At 36.9% G+C, this 12736-nt stretch overlaps 1 protein-coding gene across 1 annotated transcript in view; it reads right to left on the minus strand.

The window, feature by feature from the left end:
• The window catches only part of PKN2 (protein kinase N2), a 97222-nt gene that overhangs the window by 14623 nt on the left and 69863 nt on the right, over positions 1 to 12736 (minus strand). Inside the window, exons 7-12 of the mRNA XM_084756064.1 lie at positions 10347 to 10532; positions 9142 to 9251; positions 1728 to 1871; positions 1333 to 1408; positions 394 to 568; positions 57 to 183 (exon numbers count right to left, since the gene is read on the minus strand). Coding sequence (XP_084612190.1) covers positions 57 to 183; positions 394 to 568; positions 1333 to 1408; positions 1728 to 1871; positions 9142 to 9251; positions 10347 to 10532 — 818 coding nt within the window. The remainder of the gene's footprint in view (positions 1 to 56; positions 184 to 393; positions 569 to 1332; positions 1409 to 1727; positions 1872 to 9141; positions 9252 to 10346; positions 10533 to 12736) is intronic.

The following is a 12736-nucleotide window of genomic DNA, read 5'->3' on the forward strand; positions in this document are numbered from 1 at the left end:
CTTTGATGATTTTAATTTAAGAAGGAAATGTACAAGGAAGATTTAGAATGCCTTGCCTGTCCAGGTATATCCAAAACTCTCAATTCAGGAGACTCATCTATCGCTCCAAGGGAAGAAGCTCGTGGTGGGGCTGGAGGAGGTTCAGGTTCAAGATCAAAGTCCAATTTGGTTACTGTAGAATCACTTATAGAAGACAAAGCAATTTACCAAAACAGCAATCAAAGATTTTATTTTTAAGTAGCTACAAAATAAAAGCAAACTAACTTCTTTAAAATAAGGAGTAGCAGTTTTACAATTCTACTTGACAAAGCCGGGACTGAGCTCAACCACTGTACTAATTCAGCTGTCACAGCAAAGCATGTAAAGATGCACTCGAGCGTCTGAGACATGTACCTGGCTGGAGGTCCGAGCTCAGGGGTGCGTGCGTCAGCCACCGGCACGGCAGCGGGCACAGGAGTCTGCGGGCTGAATGTGCCAGAGTGATTTACTGTGGGAATAGCTCGTCTCACTAGCCTTCCCCAAGTGGCAATATTAATATTCATTTGAGGAGCTCTGAGAAATGTTTTGCCTGTAGACATAGTGAATAATGAAAGCAGGATAAGTAATTTCTTTATATATTACCGAAAGCCATAATTTAAAAATTCATATTCATCAGTTTATAATATATAAAGAACAAATACAATTGTAACTTAAAAACTATTTTGTTGCTCTACCTCTCTACTTCCCTCTCCTCTGTACCTCTCCTTTCTCTGGGGTACCCCCTTCCCTCCTTTCCTTCTCCCCCCATGTCCATCTTATAAACTCTATATAACATAAAAAAAAAACTATTTTGTTTTTTATTAAAAGGTAGTGTAAATAGCACAAATAGTTTTAAAAAATAGATCAAGAATTCGGATTCTTCCTTAATGTATTAGGTGTGGTTAAAGTTTAAGGCATCTGTGATAACAAAAACAGGACTCCACGGTATCTGAGTTTGCTTCAGATCAGCCGAGGAAGCAGGGAGAGGATGGGAAATGACAAAGCAGTCAGTCACGGGTTGACTGTCAGGGAAACTCAGCGATGACGTCAGGTATGCTGGGGCATGTACTTGAGAGACAGAGGCAGGGCATCACTTTAAGGTCATCCTTAAATACAGCATAATTTGAAGTCTCAAAACAAAATAAAACAAAGAAATGGAGTAATAGACTCTATTATTTTGCTAAAGGATATGTTTAAATACTCCTTTAAAGTGTTATAAAACGAACAACTAAAATGAAAGAAACCACAATTACTTTTTAAACGATAGCTAGATTATCTATAACTAAAATAATACACTTGATCCTTAGTAATTACCTTGTTGTTTTGAAAAAATTTTCTTTTGTCTTTGGAGTTTTGGTCTTCTTTCAATAACTGGATTAAAAAAAGTAACCTGTAGTGAAAAAAATTCAAATTGACATGAAAATTCTAATGGACTATGGTCCATGAAATCTCCTAGACTCCTGAGTTTTCAGAACTGCAGGCAGTCTTCACTACAGCTGAGCCCAACCCCTTCATTCTCCAGATGAGAACATGGACTGGAGAGGAGAAACGATTCTCCTCAGGGCCACACACCTAAAATGCAGCAGAGCAGTCAAGAGTTCAAGATATCTGAATGTTGGTCTAACACTCTTGCCACATCTACACCACTGCTGCTAACACAGACAATGTCTATTTGTAGTTATGTACATTAAATAAAATACATGTATTACCTCGGCAAACAAAGTACCCTGTGGTTCCAAATAGAGACACATGCCATGCCGCTGGTTGTCTAAAAAATCTTCTAACCTCAGAAATTTTACAGCACACAGAGATCGCCAATCACGCCAATAAACTGAAATTTCCAGTTCACGTGACTAAGATAATTAAAAAAAACAAACAAACAAACAGAAAAGACATCATTGGACACACACTTGAATAAAATATCACAAAATATATGAAATACAAATACAATAAACAAACTACACACCAAAATCACAGTATTTAAAACAAAACTTTGTAAAAGTTTTTAAATTATACATTACTTTTATCAAACTTACAAATTTTAATTTAGTCAATCTCTGCTAATGCACGTTTGAAGTTCAAGGCTAGGACACACACTGAGAACAACCAATTACCACAGAAACTTCTCTTCCACTTAGAACCTCAATCTTTCAGGTTTCTCTTCTACACATGTCATTGCTTGTTGTCCTGCTGCTAAAATGTCTCAATGGTTGCCTCAAAAATCCATATTGAAACCTGTTTCTTTGACCCACTATTGGGCCAGAGAAGGTATGGAATGGCTTTTCCTGTGCACTTATGTGCCACACACTCTGTTTAAGTACTGTAACAACATCAGGTCAATGAATTTTCAAAAGATTACCACGAGGTAGTAATACTGGTGAGCACAGCAGTCTATGTTAAGTGGAGGTGGGGGTTTTTACACCATGTTTTATATAAAAGTATGTTCTTTTACTATAATCTAAAAAAGACATATTAAAGAAGCAAATTAGTAATGACTTGAGTAACCAGACCATAAGAAGTATATCTGATTTTATAACCCCACAAGAGTATATACTGTGGTCATTAGAAATGTTTACATCAAAAAACATACTAATGTTTTGACAACTTACTACTAAATATACCTTAGACAATAGTTTATAAGTTAGGATCAAGTCATGAACTGATTTCTGCAAGTATGTTATAATTTATGTGCATTTTAATTAGAAAGTACCAGACTCTTCCACTATTTTGTTCTTAGGAATTATGCAGATCACCCACAACAAGATAGAAATGGATTTGCCTTTAGGTTCTACAATAAATTACATTTTTTTACATAACCATCTTGAATTTGTGAAATCATGCATCTTATTATTTAAGTTTTTAGTATACATAATAGATTTTGGACTTTAAATTATAAAAAACTAGTTGATAAAAATGGAAAAAAATTTTATAAAACTACAACATGAAATAAACATGAGTCAAAACAGAACACAACAGAAGCACTTTGCTATCATCTGGTCGTAAGTGTCAGTCATCCCCAGAACCCTGCTCAGTGTGCTGAAGGTTCACTCCAGGTGACAGCAGTGCCTCGGAGAAGTGGGTCAAACTTCAGCAAGTGGAGCTGTAGTGGGAAGGAGGTCACTGGGTATATTGGCATCCCATCCCGTTTCCTTGCTTTCTGGCTGCCAGGCAGTGAGCAGCCTTCCTCTTTCATGTATTGCCGTCTGCCTTACCCTGAGTCTAAAAGCAACCAGGACAAATGACTATGAATCCCAAACTCTGAAACTATAAGCTAAAGTAATTTTCTCATGTGTTTTGTCATAGTGACAATGTCTGGTTAATACAAATTCATTGTCAGAAAAAGAAATAATCAGAAAATAGAAGTTTTCCTTTGTGATCCTAGGACATCTCATTCCTGATTCATAACTAACATGGCAAAAATACTGTGGGGTAAAATGCATGAGGATCTAAGAATTGTAGGATTAGAAACTGGTTTATATATAATAATACTATTCCTATTAGGGGCTGCAGAGATGGCTCAGTGGGTAAGAGTACTTGCCAGGCAGGCATGAAGACCTGTGCTGCGCAGCCAGTACTTCCAGTGCTAAGGTTAGGAAGGGTTAACAGGAGGGTTCACTAACCAGCCAGCCTAGCTAAAAACAATGATGCACTAGCTCACGTTTAACTACAAACCCTTTCTCAAGAAAATAAGGTGACGAGTGATACAACAGGATCCCTGACTTGCCTTCTGTTGTCTACATGCATGTGCATAGGTGCACACACCTGAAAGCACCGGTACATGTGGATGCACACACGCACAAATCTCTCTCTCACACACAAAGCTGAAATATTTTAAACTTATTTTTAGAAATAAACTGGAGAAATAAACTAAGGATTGCTAATGTAGATTTTGTTTTTCAATCAGAGGAATGCCGTTCTACTGCCTTCTAGGTTCTTCCACTATTTTGAGCAGGAAGGCATGTTAAGGATCAAGAAGAAACATGAGGCAAAGGCCTATAGATTAAGCACACTGAAGGGTACAAATGTTAGTGATGGGATTACTACTGTTTCTTCTTCACTCCGAGGCAGTGGGACGGTATGGAAAGCAGCCCCAACACTTCAGTTTTTGCTATGCATTCTAGTGAGCCTACTATAGCCAACTCATTAAGTGATTTCTCTTACCTCTGTCTCTAGTCTGTATGTCAAATTGAAATAAATTAGAGATCTGAGGTCTGGTATAGAATGTGGTCACAGAGCTGAGTTTATTTGAGTTCTACAAGGTTTCAGGGACAAGAACCTTTACTTCTTGTTACTTTGCACTGTTGCCTGTGATCAGTCTTCCCAAATGGAGATGTTATTGATGACCTAGTAATACAACCAGCACTCTATAATTTATGTCATGAATTGTCACTTTTCTTTATCACCTAACATCCAGTGTAATTTAGAAAAGTTGTCAAGAGATGTAGAATGTGAGATGCAAAGCACCACAGACCAACCACTATCTAGAATGTAAACTACAGGTGAGTTCTATCAAGCAAGGGGTTAGAGGAAATCTAGATAGAGTAAAAGTGAAATTTAGAAAGGCTGGGCAATTGGATCGGATAAGTACTAACTGGCAATACTGTCTGACTGTAACAGCTCCTGCTTCATTTGCTTTATTGTGAATTTGAATTTATAACAAGATAAACAAAAGCCCTTTAGGGTTGGAATAAGGAATCTGTATGGCTCATCACTCTAGAGCTGGAATTAGAAAAAGACAAGAGGCACAGAATCAGCTTTACATGTAGCTGAGGTGAATTGTAACAAGTTTAATGCTATATTGCAATTTAAAAACAAAAATGATGCACACCTAGCATTAAGGAGTTGGCACAAAGAAGGACGAACTTCCAATTAATGTGCTGAGTAGCCCAGGCGCCTGGGGCCACCTTTGCTTCTCAGAGAGCACATGAGAGCTACCATATCAAGCTGGTGGGAAGCTTCACTACGAGCACTGCTACCTCCACCCTGACGCCATCGTTATCTTTATCAAGCTTCCTCTTCAACAATAACAGAAAGAAAACAAACAAACAAACAAACAAACAAATGAGGGGTCATTTGATTCCAAACTTTGGAAAACTATATTTTGGACAATATGCAGACATACCATTTATTACTTGCAATTAAATAAGAGCTATATAAAAGCATTTAACACTGTGCTCCCAATACTGGTTTTCTGGGGCATAAATATAAATACCAAGTAATAACTACTTTATTGTTTTGTTTTTGAGATGGCTCTTAGTATGCAAATCCCAGGTTGTCCTTGAGCTTTCCTACCTCGGCTCCCTAAGTGCTGGGATTACATAGATGCCTCATCTGTCACTTCCTTCCTAATGAAGACAACTATGGGATAGTTATTTATTTTTATGTTTGCCAAATAACAAGAGGTGAGCTATTAAGTCTTGTAAGATTGTAAGTTATGTCTAAGTAACTCTTTCCTATGTCAGTTCACACATTAGAAAGTTCCACAGCCTCCCTTATATTCTAAACTCACATATTTTTCTGTTTCTCTGTCTTTATAGCTGTTGCTCCTACTGAATCTACTTCCCAGACAAAACCAGTAAGTAGACTGCTTACCTTCATGGCAGTCCAACCCCCTCCATCCATCAAGGCCAGAATAAACATCCATTTGTCATAACAGTGCTCCAACCCACTCCAGCCCTTTCTGCTTTTTAGGTGTGGGTATATCTTATTCATTCTGCTAGAAACTTGGACTCTCAAGTTTACAATTATAATTGACTCTGGAAAACTGGCACACATGGCCACCCTCCATTCCTTCATTCTGAATTCTACTTAGTGTGCTGGCCTTCTTGTCCTATCCTTCATGTGCCTTGGTCTCCTTTTCATAAAACTTTAAAAACCTCTTTTGTGTTGTACTCCATATAACTTCTTAAGTTCTGTCACCCACAGAAAAAGATGTACAAGAGTTAGATATCATGTTGTATATTCCAGGGATAAGAAACAGGTTCATATAATATACACCTTCTAACTGACCAGCTTTGAGAAAATAAGGACAAAAAGGCAGTAACAAAAAAGAAGAACTAGATCTGAAAAGTAATTATGTCTTTACTTGAAAACTTGAGGCTGGCACTAACAGTTTACTATACAGGCAGAGTTACTAAATCATATCAGGCACATGCTGTTAGTTAAAAACAAGGGCACTAGAACCAATTGTCTTGTGCTTGCAAACTCAGTAAGTGTCTGGAGAACAAACAGGTTCAAATCTTAGCTCCATACTACTGCATTTTTGGAAAATTGGACAAGCTACTGTAAGTATTCAGGGCCTCAGTTTACTCACCTATAAAATATGCCCAACAGTATCAATCATTTTGGGAGAATTATAGGAACACAGGCTAAGCACTTAAGTCAAGCTCAAAATGTGTTAATTTTTATTATTACTACTGCTATCAAGAAAACCTACTCTAGCAAAACGATAGATGGAAGCTGAAACAAGTTAGCTAATTATATTGAAAAAGAACATAGGCCTTCCCCTCAGAAAAACCTGGCTCTCTGTAAATGTTTGTGTAAATTCTGCAGCTTTTTTTGCTGTGGGGCCTGCAGAAGTTACTTAAAGTCTCAGGATCATGTTAATTCCTCAAACAATTATAATAATGTACATATCTTACAAGATTTCTGAGGATCAAATGGACACTATACATGCCCTTTTTAAAAACTTGGAATAGTAATAGAAACTTTAATATGTGAGCATCAATCACGTTTTCAAAACCTCTGTGAAACAGAAACCCAAGGAACTGGGAAGAGACAAAAGAAAAATGCTTTTTTAACAATGGGATGGATGTGAACATATGCAATAAAAATAAGAGGTGAGAGATAATGAGGTTAATATAGGTAGCAGGAGGGATAACAAATGGAATAAGATTTCAGGAGGATAAAGAATAGAGCTAGAGGATAGCTTCATTATAGACTCAATCAGGGAAGAGAGAGACTTCTTTATGTAAAACCAATATATCGAAAGTTTAGCAAGTGGTAAGAAAAACAAGGAATCTGGGATAATCATCTTCTCTTCCTTTCTTTCTTCTTCCTCCTCCTCCTCCTCCTCTTCCTCCTCTTCTTCTAGGTGTGTGTGTGTGTTTGCTTGTACAGGTCCACACCCAGAGGCCAGAGTAGAACATCCTGTGTCGTCCTTTGCTCTGTCTTATCCACTGAAATAAAATCTCTCACTATACTTGGAGCAAGTCACAGTGATCTCTCATGTCTTCATGCCCCCTTTCTTACCTGTAAGCAGTGGGGTTATTTGTGTATGTGGCTGTACTTGACTCTTTACTTTTCACGAGTGGTAGGGACTCCTGCTCACATCCTCAGACTTGCACAGCAAAAACTCTGACCCACAGAGCCACCTCCCTAACCACAATATTCTTTCTTTAGCCTCAGCGAGGCGTGAGATTTGGCTATTGATTTGAACCTAATGGAGTCTTATTTGAGTGACAGAAAACTAAATGGTTGGATCCCCGTGCCAGCCCCAAACCCTTCCCAATGTCTTCATCTCTTCTCCCTCACATTTATTCGTCACATAAATCCTAAGGTTAAGTTTTCTTATATGAATTTTCCATGCACACTGCCATAAAGTATAAATACCGTATTTTAGCAAAAGTGTTATCATTTAAAATAGAATCACTGGAATAAAGATATGTCCTAGAAATGAGGTAGTTGATTATTACAGACAGCTCTGTTGTAATAGTAAAGTCTGCAACTAGTGAAATATATTCGGAAGAGCCAATAAAGTATACATTTCTTAAGAGAACCCAAGAGACTTGTTTATATTGTTCATTGTCAATCTGCACCTGCAAGTCCTGGGATGTAACAGTAATCAATAAATATTTGATTAAACAGGGGAGTATAATGATAAATGATTCTAAACTAAGAATAAACTCCAGGATGAAAGTAGCATTCACTGAAGATCAGTCTGTGCTCAGGTACAGAGATTATTAGTCAGAGTATTTTAGTAACATAGTGAACTTCAAGGTCTATCATTTCTTTAAAGAAATTACATGGACTTAGTCCTCACATATCTCACACATCACTGAAGTGGAATACAGAGAAGGTTGTGAATCTGTAAAAGTTACCTGGCAGATAGAACTTGAGGCAATAAAAGTCTGAACCAGGATGTTTAAAGATATAATCAGATAAATTAGAAAAACACTGTGCAGGTATAAAGCAGCTAGAACATAATCACGAGCACTTCCACAGTCTATCATCTGTGCAGGCACCATTCATGCTTTCACTGGGATATATAACTTTAAAATGTCACTCATGGATCCGATGACCAAGTAGTAAACTCTCTTACTTTATTTTAGATCAAAATATAACAAAGGCTGAGTATTTTCTCCTAGACTTAAATCTCCTGGATTTAAGTCTGAAAAAAAGTTATTCAGATTTTAATGTACTGTGTTGACTTCTGTTATTATGTAGACACAGCCGAGATTCTCGTTATTTACGTCATTCATGAAAGACATTTGACAGATAAGAAAACTGTGTGTAAGAGCTCTGTTCAAAGCCAAATTTGCAAACCCTGGGAAAGGACAATCACTGCAGTAAATAGATTGTATGTTATTAAAAACATACAGCTGAGCATAGCAGTGGCTGGGGCTGTAGTCCGAGCACAGGTTGAGAAAGGAATACTAGAGACTGAGCCAACTGGGACTACACAGAAAAACAAAACCAAACAACCCCAATGATAACATCCTCCTATGCACGGACATACACTCTGACACTAGACCTCACCACTACCAACTTCCTAGTTGATATAAACTACATATTTCCAAATTATTGTAAACTAAAGCTATTGTGGCAGTCAGATATGTACCTGTATCTTAAAGGCAAATTTATATACAATTCCTTAGATGAGAAATATGTACACGCTTCTAATTTTACAAACTTCTTGGAGCTGGTGTGGTGGCACATATTTTTAATCCCGGAGGCAGGAGGATCTCTGTGAGTTAACGGCCAGCCTGAGCCACATATTGCTTGCCTGGACATATAGTGAGACTCTATATCTCAACCTCAAAATACAAAACAAAATAACAAAACTTCTTAAGGACATCCAATAAATAAAAATCACTATTTTGAATTAAGAAGTTCTCATCTTACCCTGTCTAGTTCCAGGGTAAACTTCTGGTCCCACGACTGGTTGGAGATGGGCTTCCAGCTGGTCTGACCAGCCACCGTGTTATCTAGCTTCAAAACAGCACAGACATCATCTATAATAAGAATTTGTAAGTTTGGTTACAAACTTTTTAATTGTTAAAAAGACAGATATTACTATTTCATAGCATGAAAAGTCTGAAAAGGATTTTTTATAATCAATATTGAACTGATTTTAATTGGCCTTCTTGTGTCTATACAAATACTCCTATCAGCTACTCTGAAATTATTTTTTCTTTCTGATAAAAAGAAACATTTAGTATTATTTTGCATATTTAAAATGTATCAACTACCCTACTTATATGTTTCTATATGAGTCATCTGATTGTCTCCCACTATGTTTGCTAGATAGCTTACTGCCTCAACCAATTCTTTATTTTCACTTCTCTCCCAGTTTCCCCCTAAACACAAGAAGGCCACTGTCTGGCATGATGAACTGACACCTGCCTTCCCTCCCAGCTACGTAGGTATATTTTGTCATTATATATGTGGAATATCTTCAGCACACTCCTAAGTCTTATTTTTGCTTTTCCTGACTCCAAATGCATGCCCTGTCAAGGCTGACTACTTAGTCACTATCTATCCCAGCACACATCTCATCTATTAGCTAATCCCCAGAAGTTCAGTTTTTAATGGTCACCAGTTAAAATAACCAAGATGGAATCCCGAGGAGGAAAGTCTCACAGTGTCTGTAGTCATTCATTTAGGTATAAAGAGTGATGTTCAATATTTTATTCTTTCAAAGGACTTTGCTAGTTATAATGTATTCTCATTCTTCTTTTCTTTTTAAACAGATTTTTGTGTATTTTATGTATTTGAGTGCTTTATCTGCATGTACACCTGCAGGCCAGAAGAGGGCACCAGAGGGCATCGATGGTCGTGAGCCACCATGTGGTTGCTGGAAACTTAACTCAGGATGTCTGGAAAAGCAGACAGTGCTTTTAAGCTCTGAGCCAGCTCTCCACTCCTCTCATTCAGTCTCAATAGAGTAATATGTGTTGTTTTTCTGTTTCTTACTATAAACTTTAAAAGTTTAAAATTATGGCAATTAAAACTTTTGGTCCTTTCTTTGGACACTTCCCGTTTTGGCTGTCTCCATTGATAAGGCCCTTTAATCTGTAGCATGATTTTAAAAAGCATGGTTACTGAACTGGACAGGTCATCGGTTTTCAGGAGATTGCGACTACTTCCACTTTTACTTTTACTGGTTCTGCTCATAAAAGATGATCTGTTTTCACTTGGACTCCATCCAGGCAGTGCAACTGACGCTGCTTTTGACCGTCCAGGGACATTCTCGAGGATATCCTGGCACCCCATAAGACGAACTTCCAGAGTACCTGTTAATAAATAAGTATGAAATAAGAACAACCATCGTACTATATAGAGCCATGTCTGTTATCTGTTTAGAAAGAGGAAAAGGAGGATGATTTGCTAAAATAACAAAAACCCTTTTTATAGGGGATCTGTGAGGAATCTACCATCCTTCTGAATCCACTCAAAGAAACAAAGGAAAGTTCTTAATTATGGCAATAGTAACCATTTTTATAGAAAAATCAAAAATAAAAACAAAGACAGTAACAGAATGGTAGGAGACACCTGCTATGCCAGAACTTAAGGCTGAGGCAAGAGAGGCCTTTGGGGATAGCCTGTGACCCACAGAAACTTCTAGTCCAGCCTGAGTAGCATAAGAGACTTTGTCTTAACAAATTAAAGCAACATAAGAACAATATTTACCAAAGCCAACTATGGGTACAAAATTAGTTACATGAACATACATATATAAGTATCCCTTTTATAATCAGAAAGATTGTAGAATTATATGGCTAGAGAACATAAGGAGAAAAATAAAGCTAAATATTAGCATTCACATAAGATACAAAGAATTCTGAGTGCAATAACAACTGTGCCTTATAGTTACATAGTTAACAGAGAAAAATACTTTTCTTTGTATTCTGTATAAACAAACCATTCCTGTTGTATTTGAAATGTAAAATGACCATTTCATTTTTCTGTTCTGACAGGATAATCAAGTAATTATGGGTTACAATTAGGCATAAAATAATTTTCTTAGACAAATAAAGGTGTTCAAAATGAAAACAAGGAACTGTGAAGAAAACTATCTAGATCCATGGTTTTGTTACTACTTTGGACTAATCTTGTAATTCAAAATGTTGCCTCAGGGCTGAAGAGATAGCCTAGGGGTTAAGAGACTTATTGTTGTTTCAGAGGTAATTATTCCAAAATGACATTATTTTTGTACACACTAAGACCCACAACCTATACATACAAGATAGTATTATTCCTATATAGTTGCATCCTAGAATAAATCTTAGGAATGCTTACTCAACAAGGCAAAAATTTGCAATGTCTTCTATCCAATCAAAGATTATCGAATTTGTTTTGTATTATTACATTAAAAATTAACATACAGTGACTTAAGAGACTTAAATATTACAATTAGCAGACAGCAATGACATAAAGACAATTACATCTATGCACCATCTGTTCAAAGGCTGAACAGAGACATGAAAGAAATAAAAAAGCCCCAAAGTAGTGAATTTCTAGAGACAGAAAGGACATTTGTTCAAAATTTAAAAAGCATGTACTAGACTGAATTGGTGGCTGATTGAGTACTGCAGAAGAAAAGGTTGCCGAAGTTAAAGACAAGAAGTCAGAAAGTATTAAACCAGAGAATTATGAATTTAACAGATAGTACCATGTAAGTTTAACTGAAGCTCCTGAGTGCAGACAGAGAAGGAAACATATATATACATGGCTAAAAGCTTTCCAAATTTTATGAAAATTATAAGCCCAAGAAGCTCATGAATATCAAGTCAAAGAATCATAAAGCAGCTCTGTGTGATGGTGCACACTTTTAATCCCAGCACTTGGGAGGCAGAGGCAGGTGGATCACTGTGAGTTCAAGGCCAGCCTTGAGTCCAGGACAGCCAAGGCGTCAGAGAGACCCTGTCTTGAAAAACAAAACAAAAGGATCATAAAGCATAATAATAATTTAGTTTTTCAAAACTGTGATAAACAGAAAATACTATAGGCAGCAAGAAGAAAATAAAACCACATACAGAAGAACAGTGATTAATTAGGATAACAGAAGCTTTCTTATTGGAAACAAGAGCAAAACTACTTTTAACACGTATATATGATGTCTAAAATACTCCTGATATACTGTCCTAAAAAGTGAGTACTGGTGATAACAGTACAAAATATGTGTTTACTAAAAAAAAAAAAAAAAAAAAAAAGGTCACTGTAGTGTGCACTGAAGACGGGTGTACCCCACGGAGTACTGTATAGTAACTAACTTTAAGGCAGGAAAGAGAAGAGTCTCCATCTTTTTTCCAAGTTTCTTAGGCTGTGGAGCAACAAGACAAGTTTAAGCAGAGTGGCTATCATTTCTCTTTTAGTGCTAAAGGAACAACTTGTTGTGCTTGCTTTTTTATTTGCTTTGCTGTTGTTACAATAGCAAACTTTCATCATTTCCAGTGTAAATACTCAGCTGTAAAAGTTATCCTGGGGAAACTGGAAA

The sequence above is a fragment of the Acomys minous genome, assembly GCF_964271855.1.
Source record: "Acomys minous genome assembly, chromosome: 14".
NCBI lineage: Eukaryota > Metazoa > Chordata > Mammalia > Rodentia > Muridae > Acomys > Acomys minous.